This window comes from Macrobrachium rosenbergii, chromosome 23 (genome assembly GCF_040412425.1).
Source record: "Macrobrachium rosenbergii isolate ZJJX-2024 chromosome 23, ASM4041242v1, whole genome shotgun sequence".
In the NCBI taxonomy this organism is placed as follows: domain Eukaryota; kingdom Metazoa; phylum Arthropoda; class Malacostraca; order Decapoda; family Palaemonidae; genus Macrobrachium; species Macrobrachium rosenbergii.
The window spans coordinates 14,651,304-14,676,740 of record NC_089763.1 but is presented as its reverse complement, the minus strand read 5'-3'; the positions used below and the strand labels follow the sequence as shown (position 1 = coordinate 14,676,740).

The window sequence follows — 25,437 nt, the reverse complement described above, 5'->3', positions numbered from 1 at the left end:
ATTAGGAGTTTGTGATTCTCGTATGTGGCGATCAGGTCCACTTCCGGTTGTGGATGCATGTTGGCTATTGTTTGAAAAGAGTGGTTGTCCAACATCCACACTGCTGAGGCTGTCATTTTCCTTGATAGAGAGTCTGCTATTACAATGAGACCCCTTATGAGGTGAATTGCAGATAGGTGCCACTTCCTTGCTTGCGCCACCCAAAGGATGGCTAGCATTATCATATTCTGAGGAGGTGAACGTGATCCCAACCTCTTGATGCAGGACACTGTATTCATGTTGTCTCTCTCTTCTGGAGGTCTGAGTTTTTTGAGAGACAAAAAGACAGCCATCAGCTCCAGGAAACTGATATAAGAATTCCTCAGAGTAGCTGATCACCTCCCTGCCACCTGACGATCCTCCCAATGTCCCCCCCCCAACCTGTCAATGAGGCATCTGTGTGTATTGTCACTTGTACAGACAAAGGAGTCAGGGTGACCTGTTTTGCCAGAGATTCCTCCCAGATCCAAGGCTGAAGTACCTCCCCAACTTTCTTAATTTTTTGATGAGGTTGGTCTTGCATCTTTTTTCTTCATGCAATAGCCAGAAATTGTTCATAGTTTCATTTATAATCTGAGTACTGGATCTATTACTGATGCAAACTGCAGCAAGCCCATCATACATTCTAATTGCCATCTGGAAACTCTGGGCTGTGCAAGGAACCTTTTGAGAACTTGCCTTATTCTGTTTTGAGTATGATGGGGAGAGACAACAGGCTGTGAAGAGTATCCCAACACAGTCCCAGCCACTGAAAGTCTCTGCTGGGCGTGAGGCGGGATTTTTTCCAATCTATTATAAAACCTTTTGACTGTAGTCTGCTTGACCATTGCTCTTGGGTTTTTCAAGCACTTTTCTTGTGGGCCCCAAGATCAACCATTTGTCTATGTAGGCTATTAGTTGTATTCCTTTTTGTCTGAGTTCTCGAACGAATACTGTTACTAATTTTGTAAAATATTCTTTAGGCAATGTTTGGCCCAAAGGGTATGACTTTAAATCTGTACGTATCTTTCCCTATCAGGAACCTTAGGAAGGGACGGAAGGAAACAGCAATAGGGACTTGCCAGTAAGCATCTTTCAGATCTATAGACTGTCCAAGTCCCTTTTGGAATGATTCAACTTACTTGAGCAATGGCAGTTATCCAAAACTTTGGCAAACAATGTGCTCGTTCAATGTTGATTGGATGAGGATCACTCTTCTTTTGGAGGAATCCAAAGAGACGTACTTGGTGGCAAATGTACACGTTTCTCTATGGGCCCCATTAACAGGGCCTTTCTGTACATATAAATAATGCTGTCCCCACCACAGGGGAAACTTCCATTGTCTGTGATGTTGTCGAAGCCGACCCCCAACCATACAATTCCTATTGGTATCTGCCTCTTCCTCTGCCTTCACCTTTGACAGACATTCCAGGTGTTGCTTTTCCTTTTTCCCCCTATAAGATGACTTTTGGACCTTGTGAAAAAGATGTCCTTGCTGTTGATGTTGTTGTTGTCCCTTTGTAGGGAACTGTCCCTTCTGACCACCTACCTGTTTTCTGAGGAAAACTTTTGGGGGTGACTGAAGGCTTTATGATTTTTTTCAAAGCAAGCCTTTTTTGGGGTTGGGTTAAGGGAAATTTTGGTTCTTTGTTTCCTGAATTCCCCTTTCTCCGGAAGAGCGTACACTGTACAGTTCTGTTGGCAGGCATGCTCATTGAGTTGGGCCACAACAGACTCCTCAAACAGGTCCATACAGAAGGTGTTAGAATGCAATAATGCAGTGACAATTGAGAGTTATTTGATGGAGCCCTCCAATGCTTCCATTCACGCTTTTATGCGCCATTCTAGGAAATCACAGTGTGCTTCCCACTGGGTTCTCATAAGACTTTTGGCCTCAACAGCAAAAATTATCCTGTAAATCTTCTGGAAGCCTTTTGGTGGCAACTTCCAGCAAAGTGGTAGAGGTTATAATACTAAGGAGTCGGAGCCTAGCATAAAATTCCGACGAGGCTGTCCCCTCTGAGAGTTGTCTCACAGGGGTCCCAAACTGCTGCGTAGCTATATCTTGGTGGAATTTCCAACACTGGGATGACCATGGCAAATGGTTTTAATTCTGCCATTGTCTCTTGTTTTTAGTCACTACAAATCCTGAAAATCTGTCTTCACATGATTAATAATTTTGAAAGTGAAGGGACAGAAGGCTGGGGCTACTTGCTGAGCAACTTCGGTCTAATTCAAAATGGAAGTAGAGATCCATTTTTCGCTGACCTGGTAAAGGGTGATTTCTATAGCTTTTAATGCTATAAGCACAGGTAAGAAAACCGTTTCTGTTAGTGGTTTCTACATGTCTAGTGAAGATGGTACCAGGTGCCATTCTGTATTAGGGAATGCTGCCCTGTTTCTAAATTCTAAACATACAACTTCGATCATAGTTTTTCTCTCATTAATTACATACTTACCATCAGAAGAGAAAATGCACATTGAGGCATCTTGCCAAGGATTATCAGTATCATCAAGGGTGAGTATTGGAGCCTTTATTGTTTTGATCTGAAGGTATGTATTCCAAACTGACCATTTTGTTGTTTCCAGTCGGAATTCTAACATTAGATCTTGTTTGGGCAACATTTGTATCCACACTCACTTTTCAGTCACAGGATGTAGTACTTTTACACTCTGGAGTCTACATGACCGACTTACTTTTCTTTTGCCTCATGTCCCTTATATATTGCCATTCTGTGGCAAGAGCATCTTTGATGGTACTCAATTTCCTTACGGAATTGATCAAATGTCGCAAACCTTGTACAGTATCCCCGTATCCCTTTTTGGAGCTTGCGCAATCTACCAGCTTCAGCACCTGAACTGTAACTGTCTGTTAATCAAAGGGCAGAAGTCCTGGCAAAGTTACTATATCCCTCCAAAAATGTAGTCATTTCAGTCAGAGTTAGGTGGATCCTTGTACAGGCAGTCCCCGGTTATCGGAGGGGTTCCGTTTCTGAGGGTGTGATGATAACCAAAAATTGCCGCTAACTGAAAATCAGCGATTTCGGCGCTTTTAGCGGCTATTTTCGGGTTGTCGCACCGGTCGTCGATTTTTGGTTATCGGCGCCTCTGTTAGGTATGTATTGTCGCCAATGCCCAATTATCGGTGCCAATAAGCGGAAATCGGCAAATTTCGGCGCCGAAAATTCCAGATTTTTGTTGCTAGACATGCACCATAAAACCGGATCGCTGTTAACCGAGCCCGCCGTTAACCGAGGACTGCCTGTATTCCTTTTTGGGGGAAAGATCCTATTCAGCAATGATGGCTGCATGGGGAATAGAATTCCTTCTAGAAGGTTTCTCCCATGTGATGCCAAGCCCCTAACCCGCTGGTCAGCGAGACTGCAGCAGCGTGACCTTCATGCCTGAAAAGTTGGCCTGAAGAAAACTTTCACCAGCCAATAGGAGACCAGCTCCCCACTCTGGCCAATCAAAATTCAGCAGGCGGCCTACCCCCTGCTAACCTCCGACTATATATTGAGTAGACACGTCCATCAACATCAATCTACCCCTACCTGAAGCCATGATCATACCCAGTTGAAACTGGGAAAACGTTAGAAATAATTGTATACTTTAAGTGACAAATACATACATTGTATAAAAACTCTACGGATTATGTCCTTCATATTTAAATACACGGATATATGGAATCCCTGGAATTTCACTATTTCCCTCCTGAAGATGAATAACATCGAGAACGTTACATGCCCTTGATGCAGTAGCAGAGAAAAAGCAATAATTAGAAAACAGAGCTCTATACAAATTAAATGCAGCTGATGCAGCAATTTCATTCAACAATAATAATAATAATAATAACATAACATAATAATAAATATAACAGTAATTACAAAATTGTATGTGATAAGTAATTTAAACAAACAAATATCTTTCCCCTCATCTTTTGAGAAGAAGCTCGAAGGCAAAGCTGTCAGACATGTCACTTTAATATGACAAGAATGGGGAGTGTTGCTGATTAGCGGGTCAAATCTCTCTCTCTCTCTCTCTCTCTCTCTCTCTCTCTCTCTCTCTCTCTCTCTCTCTCTCTCTCTCTCTCAGCCCCAGTAATAATTAATTAATATATAATTTTACTCTCTCAAGTAATGACAACCCCCTCTCTCTCTCGTTCACAGTTAGCACTCACACATTTTTACAACTTCTTATTTCTCTGTACATCTTCACCTGTACAGTAGATAGTTCAAACTGATCTCATTTTACCTGTACCATCTATGAAGTGCAAATGCACTAGTGTGGCAAATACATTCTAAAACATAGAGACTATTATAACTAAGAGTTGTATTGGTCAAAATAAAAAACACTGTTTGTTCATGAAAAAGCAATTCAGAACAAAGAGAAGGAGATGTAGAATAAAGAAGTTATTAAAAAGAGGTTGAGATGACTTCTAAAAATAGATCAGTCAGGAGGGGAGAGGGGAGAGAGACAGAAATTCTCTTCCAACTCTCTATTTTTACGTCAACCATTTATTTCTTTTTTCAAGGGTAATGTATTAAGCTAACATTTAAATGAAATTACAGTAACTTTAATTTCATTTAAAAGTTAGCTTAATAATTTAGGAGCATGATTATGGTCATATTTAGTGTTTAAATTTTAGAAATAAGCATTTATTAGCATTTTTAGGGACCATACCAAACTTATGCGAAAATTCGCCTTGAGCGAGGGGTTCTGGAACCTAACCTTGCGTAAGTTCGGGGTATGACTGTAATCAGTAAAACACATACACTATTAAAAACTATGTACTGGATTCAAAACACACACACACTTGCGTCACCATCAACTTCACGTGAGCAAAACATTCTTTCTAAACACACACACACACACTTACGTCATCATCAACTTCACGTGAGCAAAACGTTCTTTCTCAGACAGAATACAGCTAAAACCTTATTGGCTGGCTGGTTGCCATGGAGATCTGTTAGCCAACAACAGCCCTCTAATTCTGTTCTATTTATGAACATATTTTGATTCCAAATGGTGTGTACAGCACTAGGTTTGAACACTGCCATGATTGTGATTATTTGACTGCTGACGGAAAAAACTACTCAATATTTTGTTTTATATAATTATTCCTTAATGAAAACAAGAATTTAACATTAATTTTAACTTTAATTAATATAGTGGTATGAAAAATCCTACACAGAGTGTAGTAGTGATGCATCATCACTTGCAAATCCTGTTCCCGGATCGTCCTCAAGTGTACGACTGCAAACTGATGACGATGTTAGTAACAACAAAGAACAACTATCTCCAAGATCGATGTGATGAAATGCATTTTATAGTATTACTTATCTTTAAAATTATCAAGTTGAATTACAACTACAGTATTCTGATTATGTATATTTTTGCGTTTTATGGAATGTTTTTGTTGAAAATACAGTAAACTCCCCATACTCGTGGGGGATGCGTACCACAACCCCCCTGAATAGCTAAAACCCATCATTTGTTGGAAAAAACCTATCTCGAATATAGCCTAGCCTACACTAGGATATTCAGTACCATGTATACAAATATGGTAGCCTAGCCTACACTAAAAAGTATACTCTATACATACATGGTATAGTACAGGTTGACCATCACTAATCCAGCATCACTGGGACCTGGAGGGTGCCGGATTAGCCATTTTGCCAGAGTAGCCATTTATTAGGCTAGAATACATGAAACCCAGTAGCTAAGCACATCATCTTAGAATAAAAATATCCCATAAAATCAGTACAAAGTTGGATAATAAAGAAAAGACAATTATCAAATACAGGTAGTGCTCGATTCACGATAATCCAACTTTACGATATTTCGTTGTTTGATTACGATGGGGTTAGCAATTATCACCGGTACGAAAATATTAGAAATATTTTTAGAATTTCTTGAGGTGCAGGCAGCAGGTACAATCAGGCAGCGAGAGAGACCAACTTACAATGAGAAACTTTTTTCCTCCATCTCTATTCCATCTACTAGTTAAAAGTAATATGAATGATAAAAGTATTGTTAGTAACGTTATACCCTTGCAAAAATGTGTACAGCCATAAACAGTCGAACGGGAAAGTGTTGTTTTGCTAATAATCGTATCGGATAACAACCGTTTTTCTTGGATTTCAACCATAAATGCGGTAATACAAAAATACCAGAGTTATGTTACAAATGACGTTAAGTACTTACAATAGGACTGATATATTATTTCCTGCCGATCTTTCTCCAAAGCGAACCAGGATTATTCGCTTTGGAGAGAAAAGATCGGCAGGGAATATACTGCTACAGTAACTTAGAGCTGTAAGTTGTACCTGAAGCTGAGAAAACAGTGTTCAAGCTGCTAATGACTATAAATTATCGTGCATCGGCAATATGGATGAAACGTGACCGTAAATAAAACTGGAGAGAATGCATTTTTTAATCAAACTATTGGACATGAAAGAATACAAGAATTACTACTGTTTGCACACAGATAAAAGATAAATACATAAAGCTCGTATTATTTAAAATCAGAAAATAGCGAATGGAATCTTTGATTTTTTTACACAAAACAAACATGCCTCCAAACGGCCAGCCGTGATTCCCGCGAATCGTCATATACAACTAAAAAATATGACATTTTATAATAAATAAGATTTTATATCATATACTTACCTGTTGTTTACATATAGCTGTAATTCTCGAGTCTCGACAGAAAATTCAAAACTGGGCGGTCCCGCTAATATATGGTCAGGTGATAACGACTACCCGCCCTCTACCGGGAGTACCTGGATCCATTTCCATCAACAACTAATCATATTTTCTATGTCCCCTTGTCCGCGGGAGGCGGGTGGGAATATTTTTTATAAACAACAGGTAATATGATATAAAAATCTTATTTTTATTATAAAAATGTCATTTTTATACATGAACTTACCTGTTGTTTACATATAGCTGATTGCCACATTGAGGCGGTGGGCATGGACAGCTGTAAGTGTTAAATGGAAAAAACCTGAGATCATCAGGCAAGAAAAACGTCTTAATCTTTGGATCCTTACCTGCTAAGGAAGCTGTTTCTCGGTTACTGCCTCTGTAACCTTGCTATCCTAGTGCAACCAGGCCTAGTAGCTCAGAGCGCAGGTTGCTATATGGAGAAAGGTCTGTTAGCCAGCCGTCTTCGAACAATCAACCAAAGCATATAATGCCCCTGCTCAGGCGCAGTACTCAAGCATCCACCATCATATCACCCAACCATAAAAAACTCACACCAACCTATTAAAATTAGACCTACTAGGCCATCTAACCTCTTAGGCTCTAGTAGTCGACCAAAAGAAACTTCTGCACCCAAGGAAACTAAGGAGAGGATCTAGAGCCTCTGGTTTCCCTTGCCCATCACCGGTGTCAGGCGTAAAAGGGGCTCCAAACGTACTGCAGTCTTCATATGGTTTTGATCTGTCTCCAGATAATGCGAGGGCAAAAACAGACGAACATCTCCAATAAGTTGAACTTAATATCCTTTAAAGCCATGTTCTTCTTGAAGGCTAAAGAAGTTGCAATAGCCTAATTTCACAGGCCCTCACTTTAACTAAGGGGAATCCCATCCCTTAATTCCTTGTGTGCCTACAGATCAGTTCTTTCAAAGGAAAGCAATCCCATTTTTAGATAGAGGGTTCTTGGGGTTCTTAGTTGAGCACCATAAAAATCATGAGTTCCTCTTACACTTCTGGTCCTGTCCAGATAGAATTTCCAAGCTCTGACCGGACAGAGAAGTTCCTCCGTTCTCTTCCACTCCAAGGAGGATAGGCTAGGAATGGAAATTCCCTTGGCCATGGATTACTAGGGTTTTTGCTTCTTAGCTAGGAAACCCAAGGTGAAGGAAACTACAGCCTTATCCGCACAGAAACCAACTCTTTTGTCCAGAGCATGAATCTCACTTACTCTTTTGCCGAGGCCAGTGCCAAGAGAAAGAGAGTTTTCTTAGTTAGATTCCTAACGGAGCAGGAACTCAAAGGCTCAAAAGATTTGGAGGTAAGCCACTTTAGCACCACATCCAAATTCCAATGCGGTACATGAAGAGATTTGCCTTTTAGTGGTAGCAAAGGATTTAAGGAGTTCTGCAATATTTTGTCCGAGGAAAGGTCTATACCTCTATTCCTGAAAACTGCCGCCAGCATACTCCTATACCCTTAATCGTGCTGACAGCCAATTTCTTCTCCTTGTGCAGAAAAAAAAGAAAATCCCCACCTGGCTTAGAGTCGTAGAAGTGAAGACACTCCAGACTCGGAGCACCACTCCCTGAAGCGCTTCCACGCTTGATAGACCTTTGTAGACCAGGGCCTGGTTGATCTAGCCATTGCCTGCGCCATCTTTTCTAGAGTAGCCTCTCTCCTCCTGTAGAGTCGCCGAGAGTCTGAACCCTGTCAGATTTAGATCTGACGGGTTCCTGTGGGAACTTTCTGCTGTGCAACTGGCACAGAAGGTCTGGTCTGAATGGCAACCTCCTTGGCCAATCCACTACTTTCTCCAGTAGCTCTGGAAACCATGATCTTCCTGGCCACCATGGAGCTATAAGGATCATTGACACACCTTGTGTGCTCGAAACTTTTTCAGGACTTCTCCCAGCATCCTGAAGGGAGGAATGCATAAAGGAAGAGACCCGACCAGTCCAGGAGCATGGCATCCACCGCTAATGCTTCTGGGTCTGGAACAGGAGAGCAAAGAGAGGTAGTCTCGCGGTTTTCCCTCGTTCTGAACAGGTCTAGCATGGGAGTTCCCCAAACCTTCCACAGGCCTTGGCAGACTTTCTGGTGGAGGGTCCATTCGTCAGAATGACCTGGAGTGACCTGCTGGGGATATCCGCTCTACGCTGAGAGCTCCCGGATGAGCGAGTTACTAGCTCTATGTTCTTGGTTGCCGCCACAAAAGCAGGTCTTTTGCGATCTCGAACAGAGAGAAGGAGTGAGTGCCTCCTTTGTTTCTTCATGCACGCCAGAGCTGTGGAGTTGTCCGAGTGCACTATCTTTTTGTTTTTCCACCAGAAGCACGTAAATGTTCCAAGGCTAGATGTATTGCCTTCAACTCTTTCGCATTTATGTGCCAGTCCCGTTGGGATGAAGACCAATTGCCTGACACTTGAAGATCCCCAATGTTGCTCCTCAACCCTGCGTCTGAAGCGCCGGAGAACATCAGGTCTGGGTTCCTCTGTCTCAGTGACAAACCTCGATCTAGTTTGCTCCTGTCGTTCCACCATGACAGGTCTTGCTTTACTTGAGAGAGTGGATAGAGGAAAAACAAACGAATCCGTGTCTTTCTTCCTGTTCCAGATCTGCTGTAGGAAGAACTGAAGAGGTCTCATGTGTAGCCTCCCAGACTGGACGAACATCTCTAGCGATGAGAGGGTGCCTAAAAGGCTCATCCATTCCTTTGGCAGAACAAGTCTTGGCTGCCATCAGGTATCTCACTTTCAGCAGGCATTTCTCGATCCTTTGAGACGTCGGAAAAACCTGAAAAGAACTGAGTTCATCTGAACTCCCAAATAAGTCAAGTCTTGAGATGGAGAGAGTTGTGACTTTGGAAGATTTACTATGAGTCCCAATTCGTCGGCAAGAGAAAGGGTCCTTTGTAGGTCCTTCATGCATTGGCCTTTTGACGGAGACCGGATCAGCCAGTCGTCGAGGTAAAGGGAAATGTGAATTCTCAAGTGAAGCCATTTCGCAATTGAGCCATCGTTTTGTGAAAAACTTGTGGGGCTGTTGATAGTCGGCAAAGAGCCCTGAATTGAAAAGCCCTGCCTCTGAACACAAAACCGTAGGAATTTCCTTGATCTCGGATGGATAGGTACATGAAAAAGTATGCGTCCTGAGATCGAGGACACCATCCAGTCTCCTTCCTTCAGGGAATTGATAACCGACTGTGTGGTTTCCATCTTGAATGGTGTTTGAAGCAATAAATTTGTTCATTAAGGGCGCACGCCGAGGACTGGTCTCCATCCTCCTGACGATTTTGGAACCAGAAACAGACGGTTGTAGAACCCGGAGATGAAGGTTCGAGGACTGCTTCTATGGCTCCCCTTTTGAAGGAGGTAAACAACTTCCCTCCTCCAACACCACAAGTTTCTCTGAGTCCCCTGGATGATACGTTGAAGTCTACTGGCGAAGACTTTAAAGGAGGACTCTCTGAGAAGGGAATGGTGTAGCCTCTCTCAGAACGTTGATCACCCAGGTTCTGCTCCTTGGCCTCCCAAACTTGCCAGAACGACTTTAGTCTGGCTCCGACCGTTGCATGAAGGACCTTGAACTCATCGGTTGGTACCCCTAGCTTTCTGGGGATGAGAAGAGAATTTTCCTCTTCCCCTAGCACGGAAAAAGGGTTGAGAAGGAGTACCCCGATAGGCCTAGAGGGATACAGGAAAGAAGGCTTGGGTACTACTGGAGAAGTTGAAAACCTGGGTCTTTTTGAAGAATGAGCCAGTAGGTCTTGAGTAGACTTCCGTGAGAGAGGCCTAAATTTCCTAACTAACGTGGGGGAAAAGGGATTCTTTAAGCAAAGGAGCAAAAGAAGAGCAGATTTCTGGTTCCTGGAGACTCTCTCGACAAACGAAATCCAATGTGCTCTCTTCTTCAAAATGCCGGTAGCAGTCACTGAGGCAATTTCTGACGTTCCGTCCGTGATGGCCTTGTCTCAGTCAGGCCAAAATAGCATCAAGATCTGTAGCAGTCTTGGGGAAGATCACAGACTTTCACTGTCCTGCTCAAGGCTCTATAGACCAGTCAATAAAAAGAAAAGATCTCCAAGATCCTATAGGAACTCTTCACCAGATGGTCAATTTCCGAAGACCAGTCGACTTTGACGAAGAAAAGCTGAGCGACGGGCAGAATCCACAAGGCTGGAGAAATCCCTTGAGGAGGCAGAGTCTCCCAAGGAAAAGACTTCCCCAGTCTCATACCACGAACGAGACTTAAAAGACAGATGAGAGGGGGAAAACAGAAAGATGTTTTACCCTGAGATCTTTTCTTGCTCAACCATCCTTCTTGCCTTCGGAGCTCTTTTTTCACGAAACAGACAGGACCAGCTTCAGAAATCTAGAGGAAGGAGGTTTAAAATCCTTGGCAAACTGCGTGAGTCGGAGACTTAAGGGGAAGCTGGAGCAAAGTCTTCTTGAAAATGTTCTTCAAAAGTTGTAAGAGATGCTTAAAGTTGGAGCGTAGGAGCAGACGGAACATCATCTACTTGGAAACGTGTTTTGGAGGCGCCAACCGCCAAAGTAGCGTCGTGAGTGCGGCCGGTGCGGCGAGTGGCGCCAGGAGCGCGATCGAAGCGGAGCCAGGCGCGAGCGAAGCGGAGCCAGGCGCGCTGAGCGAAGGAGCCAGGCGCGCGAGCGAAGCAGCCAGGTGCGTGAGCGGGAGCAGAGACCGAGCCTCAGTTGCAGAAGGAACCTGAAGTGCTGGAGCTTTAAAACCTTCGAAAGTCTCAAAATCTTGTCCAATTTGTCCTCTTGCGAAGCGGGGCCAGGAACCGAGGCATAAAAGCCGACTTGGGATCCAACGGGAAGGAAGCCGCTACTTGCATGCTAACAGGAGGATCCGCGCCGCTACGATCCGTGAGAACGTACATCCGGACTGCCTGAAGAAGAAGAGATCTCTGGGCTATCCCAAAAGCTACAAGACGGAAGAGGAGAACATGCGAAAGTTTCTTGATAGAACTTGACTTGGAGAGGAAGCTCGTCTCTTCAGCTGCCTACTAGACTCTGACTGCTTTCCAACTCCTCCTCGATTTAAACAGAAGCACAAGAAGACACTTCCGCATCGCTTTACTATAGCGCAGCTGCAACAGCCTGGGACGCAACAGGACTGTTAGAGGGAGCAACTGTCAGAGCAGACCCCACTCGCCCTCCCTTCGCCGCATGTCTTCTCCTGAGCCCTGGGAGCCGGACAGAGACTCCGACCTAGAGAGCGCGGGGGACGAACAGTCACCTCCTCCACAACACTATCACTGGCAACACTGATGTCTCAGACATCAGCACTCCACATCCTGGCCAATCTTCTATCGCAGAGAAAAGAGCCGAAATCTTACCATCAAATTCTGCCCAAGGTCTGACACGGTAGTGGGTTCGGAAACAACAGGTTCCGGGGCAGGAATAGGAACAGGAGGGGTAACAGGAACAGAACAAGAGGCAATACTACTCCTACTCTGGGAGGAACTTGGTCAAGCCTTACGTGCCCTATCTTTACTTAATTTTGCCTGATATTTAGCCAACTTTTGCCAATCAAGCACAGACAAAGACGGAACATTCATCACATCTATCCAGATTCGTGCACAATTTCCCTCTACAGTTAGAGCAAGAAGAGTGAGGGTCTATGTTAGGACCCGAGACATTCGAGTTTTACAACCCCCGCAATATCTAATTTGAGATCCTGAATCAGACATAACTAGAAAAATCTCAACCAAAAGCCAAAACAAGCCAGAACCGTCAACAAAAGTGGGTACTTCACCAAAGAAGAACGGAAAAGCACCGATGAATTTCCTGAAGAGGAGTAGACGCTAGTCGCCCGGCCCGACAGAGAAAATATGATTAGTTGTTGATGGAAATGGATCCAGGTACCCGGTAGAGGGCGGGGTAGTCGTGATCACCTGACCATATATTAGCTGGACCGCCAGTTTTGAATTTTTCTGTCGAGATCGAGAATTACAGCTATATGTAAACAACAGGTAAGTTCATGTATAAAAAGCTAAATTAATTTCACAACTAAACGCATTTGTTATATTTCAACTTAAAACACTTCTCGTATAACTAAAAATATCCGTGTCCCAAATAAATAAATATCCACATTCATTTACGTAACTAGAAGCAAAAAGCGCTTTGAACTTAGTTAAATGCGCGTGAAATAAACACCGCGATACTGATTCCCAAAACAAAACATTGATCGAATTTATAATACAATCGGAAACAATGTAGTAAAGCATAACTTTTTAAAAGATCCATGAAAAAGATGCACATTTGTTATGTTGATGTTTGTATAATACTGTTAATATGTGAATAGAGTTCAGTATAAGTAGGCTAGGCTACCAGTTTGTTGAGGTAGCACACTGCGCCATCAAATTAGGCGTCACAGCAAGTTAGCGAGTGACCCGGAATTTGAAAATTAGTGCGAAACTGGAAATTACTCTAGCCGAAATTTGTGCGGATTACTGATTGTTCGGGACTACTGATTGCCGGATTAGTGATGGTCAACCTGTAATTAATAATATCAGCTAATTCTGGAAGTTCATGTAGAGTGACTTACGATAATTCAATACAAAGAGAAACTGAATAAGAAACAAGAATTAGTTTAGCCTACACTATGGTATATCATATACATATATGGTAGCCTAGCCTACATTATACTGTGCTCTATACTCACATATCGCATTATACAAACAACAACATAACGAATATGCATCTTTTCCATGGATCTTTTAAAATGTTTTGCCTTAATTCACTGTATCCAGTAATATTGTATATATTCTTATACTGCTTTTGTCTTATAAATTGCGATCACAGCGATCAATGTTTTAGTTTGGAAATTGATCACGCAGTAAGTTTATTTCGCCGTATTTAACTCAGTTCACAGTGCTTTTCTTGCTTCTAGTTAGTGTAAATGAATCTCTGGCTACTTTATTGACATGGGATAAGGTTATTTTTCATTATACGAAGTGCTTTTAAGTCGAAATATAACTTAAATGCATCGTGTTGTGAAATTAATTTAGCTATTTATTTCGTTGACAGATGACGTTGGCCATTTGGGGGCGTTTGTTTTGTGTAAAAAATCAAGATTCCGTTCATTATTTTCACTTGATTTCATCATAATACGAGCTTTACGTATTTATCGTTTATCGGCGTAAAAATAGTAGTAATGCATTCTTTCATGCCCAGTAGTTTTGATTAAAACACTTTCTCTCCAATTTTAATTACGGTCGAGTTTCATCCATGTTGCCGATGCATGATAATTTATAGTCATTAGCAGCTTGAACATTGTTTTCTCAGCTTCATCTACGACTTGCAGCTTAAATTTAGCAGAATACTTCCTTGCCGATCTTTTATCCATACCAAATAAGGGTATAATGTAAAAATGTATCAGTCCTATTCTACTTAACATAATTTGTGCTATAACTACGGTAACTGTTTATTACCGTATGATGGTTGAAATACAAGCAAAACGGTTGTTTTTATCCGATTCGGTGATAAGCAAAACAAGTTTCTCATTCGGGTGTTTATGGCTATGCAGATTACGCCAAAAAGAGTATAACGTTACCACAATACTTTATCATTCTCTTTACTTTTTAACTAGAAGGTAGGATAAAGAGATGGAGGAAAAGAAGTTGGTCTATTGTAATTTGGTCTCTCTCACTGCCTGATTATATGCTGCTGCCTGTGCCCGTGCGAAATTTAAAAATATTTTACAAATATTGTCGTATCTGTATTAATTGCTTACCCCATTGCAAAATCAAATTATTGTAAGGTGAATTATTGTAACTCGAGCACTACCTAAGTATTTTATTAGTTTTATCACAAAAAGTGCATTTACTCATGAAAATGAGATGAAAATACAGTAATTAGTGAATATTTCTGTGAAAAATACTGTGAATGGGCGAATTTTCAGTGAATAATGCGTATAAATGTTCCATAGAGAAATCCGTGAATAGGTGAGTCCGTGCATCGTGAGACCGCAAATACGGGTTTACTATAATGTGTTAGTGAACATATGGTCTTAATTTCCCACCATTTTATTACTGATGATCTTAATTACCTCATTCCTTTAACAGTATATATTAATATAAATAATAATAAACTATAATGAATAAATAACTGTAATGAAAAAACATGAAAAATGGAAAAACATATATTTTTGCTGCATTAGTGATGTTTAATTACCCTCCTGACCCCAGTTCCAAAATCCGAAAAATTCCAAAAACCAAAACAAATCTGGCTCCAAAGATTTTAAATAAAGGATTGTGTCCCTGTACCTCCATAAAATCATTAACACAAGAAGCCATCCTCAGGGTATCTACTGTTTGGGAATGAGATTGGACTGTGCTTGATAACAAACCTCCATCTGTGATGAAAAAGTGAGAAGCCCACCAAGAAATGAAGATGTCACACCCTTCAAGGCACTATAACTCCTCCATAACTTAAGGGTATTGTAATAAGAAAATAGTATTGAAAGAGCCCAAGCAGAACTAAAGTGGGAAAGTATGAAATATTCCTGGGAAAAGACTGTTGTTAGTCCAAAACAGCATTGTAAACTAGTACACGATTCCTCCCCAGGCAAATTCAAACTATTTCCAAGAATTACAAAGAATGGGTACTCTAAAGTACTGGTCCTTCAGTTTTCATGAAAGTAAGAAGCTCCCTCTCTTTTTGATGGGTACTTGAGCCATTCCCATCAAGACGATGAAGACAAAGAAGTATGCTAATGGCTCTCTATTCTTCCCTCCTTGCATCACAGGGCTGGCCAAGTCAGGAACCAAAGACTAAGTTACACCCATCACAAGAATCTCCAGGAAGAACTGCAACCAGAAAACCCTTTTATAATGCAGCAGTCAAAAAAGCCACGACCTCCATAACTATCAGTAACCACTTCAGGAGTTTGTGAAGGCCGCCTTCCTCCACCAGATTAAATTGAGGCGGCTGCAACAATAGGAATACCTAATCCTTGTTAGACTAAACTCCTGCAGGAACTTCCAAAATGACTAAGCCTTACAGTATATATTTCACTGAAAGACACAGCTGCTGATGAACCTTTCATGAAAAACAGTTACAATCCTGGCACATCCCAGACAACTTTCTAGCAGGAAATTCCCTTCTAACAGAATTATCTAAGGAAATTAAGTCATTACCAGGGACATAACAGCCCACATAGGTGGTAATGTCTCAGCATTGACAGCATTAAGAATAAAACAGAACAAGTAACAAACAATGTAATTAAACAAAAGAGAATAGTGAGCGAGAATACTCATCCAAAATTCAAGTTCTCAACTGGCAGTTAGGACAGCAAAAGGTAGCATGTTTGTTGTCAACTGCAGCCAAAAGAAAAGTGAGTGTGACAGTTGGTGAGAGGGATACTCCTCCACTCACCTCCCATCTCCACCTGTTAACCACCTGGTTAACCACCTTGTTACAAAGTATCTTTCAGCTCGTGCTGAAAGATACTCCTATACCTGAGGTGATGATTTGTATTCCTGTAGGAAACCATCATTATCATAACCATTATAATTATGTAACTACACCTAATAAAAATGTACAAAAACTAGTCTTCACCTTCTTGCAAAGTAAAACTGGAATAACATTTGGACTCTACTTCACAACCATAATATAAAAAAATTAATAATCTGAAAGAAATGTTACCTTTTTTATCCATTTCTTATGTTCATCAATCTTAAAGATGCCTAGTAAATTTACAATTTTTGACCCGTCTCGATTTTCATGGTACTGCTCAACTTTTCGTCCATAGCAAAACTCATACTTCCACCAACCTGAGCCCTGAAATACAAACTTGTGATAAACTAGGTAAACTAGAGGAAAATAAAAATTTTAGTACACCATACAGGATGAATGCCACACACAACTGCTTACCTAGCAAAAAGAAATAGGTTATGATTTAAATATAAATATATATATATATATATATATATATATATATAACATATATATATATATATATATATATATATATATATAGATATATATATATATATATATCTATATATATATATATATATATATATATATATATATATATATATATATATATATATATATATATATATATATATATATATATATATATATATAAATATTGAAAGAAAATTTCCTCACATTTGTGGAACAGAGTCATCACATATATATATATCTATCTATATATATATATATATATATATATATATATATATATATATATATATATATATATATATATATATATATATATATATATATATATATATATATATATATATATATATATCTATCTATATATATATATACACACACATATATATATATATATATATATATATATATATATATATATATATATATATATATATATATATATATATATATATATATATATATATATATATATATATATATATATATATATATATATATATATATATAAATATTGAAAGAAAATTTCACATTTGTGGAACAGAGTCATCACAGAATGAAAAAACTATGAAGAAAGGTAGAAAAACACAAGGCTTAAATTTTAATATATTAAAAAACAAATTCATAAAATATAAAATATAAAAAATCTTAAAATACTCAGAGCCAATGGAACACACAAGATAGTACTAAATATACCTCTGGAGAAGGGACAGCTCAAATGGGCTCATTATTTAATGACACCAAGTCATTTCTAGAATCTCATGAGACTGGCTTTGTTTCTAAATGAGGAGAGACAACTGGAAAAAATCAAAGAAGTTGGAAAGCCATAATGGATGATGTCAATCAAACAGATGAAAAGCTGTAGGCAAAATTAATCCATTAGTAAAGAGGCAAATCCTATTTAGAAAGGGCATTAAGGTTCAGTGAATACTTTTTCCTGCTACTGCAGGCTATGGTATTCTCTTCCTGCTTCAATTTTTCCAGACTAATAACCTTTTTTCTTTTAAAGGTCTATTGCTTCCTTGCCTTTCTTTCCCTCTTTTCTTGAGGGCTGGGTTAGAAAAAGGCATTAGGTTTACCCATCCCCCTATTTTACTACTTCCATGAATACCGCATGTACAGAAGGAGTGTGTTGTTTAAGCTGATGTTTACATACCCCATGCAGACAGTAATCGCCATTAAGAAAGTCTTCTACCAGTTTCTGATCAACGGACGGCTGAGGGGGAAAGAGCGTCAACCTAGTTTGTGCCTGGGATTTTTCAGTAACTGGACTTTCTCCTGCATCCTTTACTATTTCTAGCTTCACATAACCACCTGATGTATCACCACTTAACTGAAAAAGATATGTTAAGGTCAACTACGATATGCAGTAAACCCCCGTATTCACAGGGAATGTGTACCACACCCCATGCGAATAGCTAAAATCCACGAATACTTAAAACCCCTCTAAAAACACTTAGAACTGCCTATTTTGATAATTTGAACACAAGAAAAACCCTCTAAAAATGCTTATACATGAGTATTTTAATAGTTTTGTCACAAAAAGTGCATTTAGTCATGAAAATCATATGAAAATACAGTAGTTAGTGAATATTTCTCAGTGAAAAATACCGCGAATGGGCGAATTTTCTGCGAATAATGGGTAGTTATGTTCCACAGAGAAATCCGCAAATACGTGAGTCCGCGAATCGTGAGAACGCGAATACGGGGGGTTTACTGTAAAGCAATTTCACCACTACAGTATTAGAACGACATAAAGTAATAATGAATTTTATTAGTACAGTATTTAAATATGGCACTTAAAAAAACAGAACCTCATGCAAATCTAAACATAAAGAGAACACCAATTCTGATTTAGAGTTGGAAAGCATAATTTACATACAAAATTCCCTTGGAATATAACTGATAAATAATCCCTAGGAATCAACATAACTGTCAAAAACAATCCTGCAGACCCTCTATCTGTCATAACATTTTTGGAGATTTGGAATACATGTTATTCACAAATATACACTATCAGACTATTTTATTTATGTTGGACTAGTTATGGAAGAAGGCTAACTAATTTGTTATGATGGAAAACTGATAAGCTGGTTAGGAACCAAAAACTTATGCTCATTTTTCATGTGATAAAATGGCTATGGTAATTTTTCAAACTACTATATCAATTATATCCCAGAATTTAAACAATTCTGACCTTATCTGAATCTGCTATATAATAGTATATTACCTGGGGATTCATAATTTGGACAATGAACATATATAATGTGCATCACAACATAAACAAAAAAATTTCTCCTTGATATAGAGAAAATGCAGTCATGACAAAACCAAGGTGAATAAATTAGTGTATGGCTTACCACAGCACCATTTGATCTCAACTTCAAGCTTTCTGCTTCAAACTTCAAAAGATTTCTAGGTCTCATGGGTCCACCACTTACGGGCACGCAGTGGAGGTCGTTTTGTGGTAAATCCCTAGGTCTGTTATTGGTTACAATAAAGTAAAAATTATTACCAATTACTCATAGACATCTTACAGAATACCCACATCATAATCTGATGATTCCTATATTTTTGTCACAAAAGTCACATCGATGGCAATAGAACCCTGGACCTCAACACTAATCCGTTCCAGAAGCAGCGTCGAGATGCGATTCAGTCAAGATCCGAATCAATTTTTTCCATAGGAAATAACTGAAAACGGATTAATCTGTTCTCGACCACCAGTTACTACCCTAACCTTGCCTTTTTATACAAAAGATTACACATAAATTACAATTAAATCAGTTCAAAGTTAAATAACATACCATATTAGACGCACTATTTTTATTTTTAAATGTACAGTATACTGTATAAAAAACTGCCCTACGTCCAATGTGGCCATATTACCAATGGGAAACCGAGCACTGTAGGCTAGGCTAGGTACTGTACTGTACTGGGTAGGCACAAAAATTGTTGCTAATAATAAAAAAATGAAAAAGAAGCGTAATTATTGCAGTATTATTGAAAACAAGCCAAATTTTGTCTGTTAGCACAAACTTATGAAAAACTGTTCACAATATGTCAGCAGCTTGCCTTTCAACCACTTGCCATGAGTGGATGTAAACAAACCATAGTGCTGCTCTGGTGGATTGTCGCGGTAACATAAACGTTTACATACAGCAGTATTTTCAGTAAATTTCATACAGAGTCTACTGGAATACTGTACGTATATTACTCTCACAATAAGGTACACAATCCTTTATCCGAAATCCTTGGGGCCAGGTGTTTCATTTTTTGGAATTTTTCAGATTTCAGAACTGTGGGGTCAGGAGCACAATCAATCATCAATACTACAGCAAAACATTTTTCATGTTTTTTCATTACAGTTTAGTTATTTATTCATTATAGTTTATTATTATTTATATTAATATACTGTTAAATGAATGTGAGATAATTAAGATCATCAATAATAAAATAGTCGGACAATTAAGACCATACGTTCACTGACACATTTTTTCAACAAAAACATTCCATAAAATGCAAAACTATACAAGATCAAAATAATTGTAATTCAGTTGGAGAGAGTTGTTCTTTAATGTTACTAACGCCATCATCAGTTTGCAGTTGACATTTGAGGATGATCCGGGAACAGGATTCACAAGTGATGATGCATCACTACAACAGACCGTGTGGGATTTTTCATGCCACTATATTAAATTTAAAAATAATTGTTAATTCTTGTTTTCATGAGGAAATAATTATATAAAGCAAATTATTGAGTAATTTTTGCAAGCAGCAATCAAATAATCATGATCATGGCAATGTTCAAACTTAGTGCCGTACACACAATTTGTGATCGAAATGTCTAAATCGAACAGACATAGGGGGCTGTTATTGGCTAACAGTTCTCCATGGCAACCAGCCAGCCAATCAGGTTTTAGCTGTATTCTGTCTGAGAAAGAACGTTTTGCGCACGTGAAGCTGACGATAACGTAAGTGCTTGTTTTAATACATTACGTAGTTTTTAAGTGTATGTATTTTACTGATTACACGAAGAAAAGGCTGAATTCCTTCTCATTACTTTGAGTGCAAAACTGTTGGTTCAGAGATTCTTCAACAACAAAATAATTTTTTTGTTGCTTCAGAAGATATTTACTAACACTGTGTTGACATATCTTCAAAACAGAAGATATTTACTAACACTGTGTTGACATATCTTCAAAACAAAATTCATCTCTTTAATCTCTAGAGGAATGTTAATCCATTTGTTTACCTGCTGGTCACACCCTTTATAGTCCATGCAATTGACAACAACAAAATGTTTTATTTTTTGTCTTCCTGTACTACACGTTTTTTAAAACATTATGAATACACACACACAGTGTATGCATACGTGCTAGTGCTAATACCTACTGGTTAAAGATACTCAAATTAGCAGTATCTTTTCCTGAGAGAGAGAGAGAGAGAGAGAGAGAGAGAGAGAGAGAGAGAGAGAGAGAGAGAGAGAGAGAGAGAGAGAGAGAGAGAGAGAGTCATCTCTTTAATTTCTTGAGGAATGTTAATCCATTTCTGTTTCCCGTCTCCAGGCAACTGACAACAACGAAATTTATATGTTTTTTTGTCTTCCAAAAATGTATTACCTATACTATACATTTTTAAAATATTATGAACACACGCTGTTATCAACACACACACACACAGTGTTATACGATCACAAGTAACATGAAGATTGTATATCAAGAGCCAGGAGGAAATAATGAAAAGCTCTTCATTATTTCCTGCTGGGTCTTGACATACACAGTGTGTGCATATGTGCTAATACCCATTGATTAAAGAGACTCAAATTAGCAGTATCTTTTCCAGAGAGAGAGAGAGAGAGAGAGAATGAATTTATTTAGGACTCTAAGGCTTGGCAGATGTACAATTATTTCATTATATCTTGGGATTTTCTAAGGTCAATTCTTGGGATTTCGTACGAAAAATAATTTGAGTAGCAGCACACACACAAATGACTCAGGTCAGCCATTAGCACACCAAACCACCAACCTTATGAACTGACGCTCTACTTTCAACAAAATGTTTTCATTTCTTAGAGCTTTTCGGTTTTTAGAATTTTGGATAAAGGATAGTGTACCTGTATTGTATTTCATGCAGAGAATCACACATTTTTTCCCTACAAAATCATTTTAAAATATCTTTCAACAACTGTTATGATACTAAAATTACTTTTTTCCACAAAATGTCCTTGTAAAATAGGGGTGTGTCTTCTACGATAGCAAATACAGTACAGGCAGTCCTCGCTTATCGGCAGCGTTGGTTAACGGTGATCCGGTTTTACAGCGCTTGGCTAAGGATGTCGTTAACCAGATTTTCGGTGACACTGGTGACAGTAAGTGATTTTTGCCGTTGGTAAGCGATTTATTGGCGTCGTAAAAGGTTTATTGGTGTCATAATCAGTTTATTGGCATCGGTAAAAGGTTTATTGACGCAGATACGCAATTAACAGCACTGATAAGCAGTTTGCTGGTGCTTACGTCATAAACGCTATTTATTACCATAATTATGTGATTTTTGGTTAGCAGCACTCGGCCGGGAATGGAACCCCCCACCATTAACCGTGGACTGCCTGTACTGCCTCCAAAACACTATCACCAGCAATCTATTTTTGTTTATCCATACTAACAACAATTTTTCTATTTCATCTATTATGGGAGGCCTCTGTTTTGTCAAACTTTTAATCCCATTAGCAACACATGGCAACTAGCATCAACTGACTGAAATATAAAGCACTTTGTTTACAAAAATCATGAAGTTTATCGGGTCAGATTCTGGTTTTTTGTTCGAGCTCCAATGCAAAATTTACTCGAAATTTTGCATCAAAATCCGATTAGGTTAAGTTATGATACAGTCGAGGACCAGGGTTCTACTGTACATATAAAAGAATTTCATTTACATGGTAGATCTAAATCATAAAAATTAAATATAAAAAAATCTCTCATTTAGTTGCACATAAATGTAAAACTATACTTCTTTTCACAGTCTTGAAATACTAGTAATTTTATACGTCCTGTGATTTTGAGCTTTCCTTTAAAAAAACCTGCCATAGGGGACATGTAAAAATTGCTTAAAGCCTAGTAATATCCAAAAATCATCACAAGAAGTTTCATTCAAGGGTGCACATTGAGATTCTATTCCACTACATTAACTGCAATGAAGGAAATGATTAGCATGGAACTAGAACTATTTCATACATGTATATCACCAACTATCACCGGATAAAGTGAAGGAAGTTTCATCTATGAAGCACATAAACAAAATCTAAAGATGAAAAATTAAACATACAAATGAGGTTAAATCAAAATGATAATCACAAAGTCAAGGCAACAAGTAGTTTAGTTATATCAGCCTAAAAATCTAATGAAATGGCCAAAGCTTTTAGATTTAAAATAACTGTTTGAGCCCTTTCCCCTATACTAATGGATCCAGAGTAGAATATTTCAGCATTTTGGAAAATTTTATGCTCATGACTTGTGATGAATGCAAACCACTTTCCTCCACAATGACACAGGTGAATGCTGTACTTAGTTCTTAAAATAAAACACAATTTCCATCCTTACTTGTAAGAAGGGTGCTGACAAAGATAGGGAGATAATATGATGATCTCATATTCACATGTATATGTTTCTTTAATGCTGTATATATCGTGACGGCCCTCTTCATAACACACAAATAGAATGTGACTGACGCGTGGCTTTCCTGTTAAATCACAAGTGGTACCGCCAGTATAATTCACCATAAAATATGGCATCGTTTTTCCTTCAATTTTTGTTGTAGGAATCTCTGCTTTTGGGTTAATCTTCAATTCATGATCCAGTCTGTTTTCTGAAAAGTAAAAACAATATATACCAGAATTTAAACTAATCTATATCAAAGATTCCAAAGAATACTGACAAAACTTCATAAGAGAAACTATTTTTCATGATTTATCGTTTAACTCTATATATTTTCTTCTTGCTTAATCTCAAAATGTAAACACAAAAAAAAATTCATCAGAGGAGGGTAATATACTGGTATTGAATGAAAGAGGTTTCAAGCAACATACATACTGTACTGGAACAACAGTATTAAGTTCAATATCACCAGAAAGAAGCAATAACATAGAAAACAAGCATAAAAGGAATATTTGCAAACTTAACATAAACAATAACAGGAACAATTTATATATGTAAAATAAAAATTAAAAAGTTTATGTCCAAAAAAAGATAAAATTATCACTGGAATTACTTCTGTCAAATGGGAGGAGCCGGCACATCCAGTAAGAAAAATATCTTCTCCAGATTTGCTAGACACTGAAGGAAGGACAGTAGTGATGGTTTTGAAAATGAAAATGAAAATGATAAGGATCAGGCAATCCCTTGCTAAACCACCAGGCATCCTTGGTCTTTCTACTAGGCTTGACCAACAGACCATTTGAAAAACAAGAGGAAGAGGGAACTGACAGAAAAATGTGCTTAGTGTGCATCCAAACAAGGGAACTCCAATCCAAGACAGTGGAAGACCCTGGTACACAGTCTACTGCACTGTCCAAGAGTTAAGAATAGTGGTTTCTTTAGGAGTGACCCACTCCTAAAAGAGATTCCTACCAGGCTATTAAGTCTCTTCTCTTCAACAAAAAAGGACAGATCAAAATCAATATGATGTGTAGGGTGTTTAGTGTTGTGTGTGGGCACAAAAAAAGACTGACAAAGAGGGACCTAACAACAGACTATACTGGCCAGCCAGAGAGGGGACCTTACTCGCACTAGTGGTAGTACAGCACTGGCTCTATCCCCATCCATAAGCAAGCACTGAGACAGTGATGGTCAAAGAAATTTCTAATGAAATACAGCTGGCAGTTTACATTAGCCTACTTGAACACCTGTTCAAGTTTTTCGCTTCATTGGTATTTCAACTTCAGAAAAGTTTATTAAATATTAAAATCAATGTGATTGGAAAACATAAAGTATTTCTAAAATAAATGAAATGAAAATCTACAATATTCAATATGCTGTATCAGCTGAAGTCACAGAACTTAAAAGCATTGAGAGAAGTGAATAGTGTAGTGCAATAACCAAAACAAAGCCAAGGCAACGCTGATCGATCCACATACTTATATCATTATATTTGGTTATAATACAAATACTCCAGTGAGGGTAAAAACCACAGTAGGGCCAAACACTGGATTATAGAACTTGAATACAGTAATTCAGTGTAGGTGTAATCATACCATGGGTACCTGCCTGTATGCTGTAATCATACCATGGGTACCTGCCTGTATGCTATGTGTAAAGTTACTGTATCTACATAATTTAAAAGAGAAATGCACACTGTAAGTGGTTAACAGGATCTGCATGTTGCTAACCTACCCACAAAAAGGTAGGTGAAAGTTGTGTGAGTTTATTTTTATGTTTATATTTTTTTTCAAAAATTTGCTAGTGAAAAGTGGGTGTGTGTCTTCAAGGCTGGAGCATCTTTGATGCCAGAAAATACAGTAATTTTATTTCTACTTAAGGAAGTCACAACTGAGAATTAGCAAGTATTTAACAAGTCGACAGCTGTAATGCAATTCTAAATAAACATGTGATGGTTACAGTAACTAACGTCGGCAAAAAGCTATTTCTCGATTCAGTTGTTCATGCCAGCAACTGCTGCTGTTTACACCTGTTTTGCTGAGTGGTGGTCATGAGATAGTAAATAAGAAATAGTAATGAATTTAAAGATACAACAATGTTTCACTGGACAGGACAAGGAAT

The 25,437-nt window shown here is 38.6% G+C and overlaps 1 protein-coding gene across 1 annotated transcript in view; it reads right to left on the bottom strand.

Moving 5' to 3' along the window:
• Positions 1–25,437, bottom strand: part of LOC136851294 (endoplasmic reticulum lectin 1-like) — an 89,238-nt gene that overhangs the window by 44,055 nt on the left and 19,746 nt on the right. Inside the window, exons 5-8 of the mRNA XM_067125289.1 lie at positions 23,263–23,527; positions 19,024–19,144; positions 17,820–17,996; positions 16,400–16,534 (exon numbers count right to left, since the gene is read on the bottom strand). Coding sequence (XP_066981390.1) covers positions 16,400–16,534; positions 17,820–17,996; positions 19,024–19,144; positions 23,263–23,527 — 698 coding nt within the window. The remainder of the gene's footprint in view (positions 1–16,399; positions 16,535–17,819; positions 17,997–19,023; positions 19,145–23,262; positions 23,528–25,437) is intronic.